This window comes from Penaeus monodon, chromosome 30 (genome assembly GCF_015228065.2).
Source record: "Penaeus monodon isolate SGIC_2016 chromosome 30, NSTDA_Pmon_1, whole genome shotgun sequence".
NCBI lineage: Eukaryota > Metazoa > Arthropoda > Malacostraca > Decapoda > Penaeidae > Penaeus > Penaeus monodon.
In genome coordinates, this window is record NC_051415.1 from 31,311,197 (window position 1) to 31,311,971 (window position 775).

General features: G+C 54.1%; 1 protein-coding gene across 1 annotated transcript in view; it reads left to right on the plus strand.

Moving 5' to 3' along the window:
* LOC119592417 (MAM and LDL-receptor class A domain-containing protein 2-like) overlaps positions 1–775 on the plus strand; it is a 13,061-nt gene that overhangs the window by 7,176 nt on the left and 5,110 nt on the right. Inside the window, exons 13-14 of the mRNA XM_037941238.1 lie at positions 16–210; positions 471–743. Of these exons, the coding sequence (XP_037797166.1) occupies positions 16–210; positions 471–743 (468 nt within the window). The remainder of the gene's footprint in view (positions 1–15; positions 211–470; positions 744–775) is intronic.

Genomic DNA, 775 nt, shown 5'->3' on the forward strand with positions numbered 1-775 from the left:
CAAATCTTTCCTTAGGGATCCACCGGCGTTATGTACACCACGGAGCTCCGCCTCGCGTCGCCGCACTGCATGGTCTTCAACGCCCACATCCACGCGGAGAAAGGCAAGTCGGCCGTCCTCGAAGTTCTGAACGTCGGGGAGGGCACCATCGCCGACGGGCAGCTCCTGGGCCGATTCGAAGACTTAGGGCCAGACTGGGCCACTCTTCAGGTACAGAGACTTAATCTAATGACGCTGAACTTATTACAAATCAATATTTTCTCTTTATTCTGTCATGAATTACTCAGCATAATCCACTTTTACTCTATATATGTATCCGCTCACCCATATCTCCCTGTGTTATTCTCCCCCTCTGTGTTATTCGCCTTCACCCAATAAAGCACCTCTCATATTTTCCCCTTTTTCTTTCTCCTTCCCAATCGTTCTCTCCGCTTTCGCCCAATCATATCCACTCATCCGCTTTCCTGTAGGTCGTGTTGCCCCCGTCCGAACGCCCCATGCGCCTAGCCTTCCAGGGCATCATTCCCAACAACGAGAACTTCGAACACTCCACCTTGGCCGTCGACGACATCTTCATCCGCGCTGGAGGCTGCGACCCCCCGGGCTACTGCACCTTCGACGGCTACCTGTGCACCTGGTTCAACAACGAGAACATGGGCTCGCTCGTGTGGGAGTCCTCCGGGCCGGGGGATCTCTCGCTCGAGACAAGGCCGTATGCAGACTCGACGCAGAGGGACCACTCGGTATGGTCTCGATAACGTTTGGATGTTTTGTT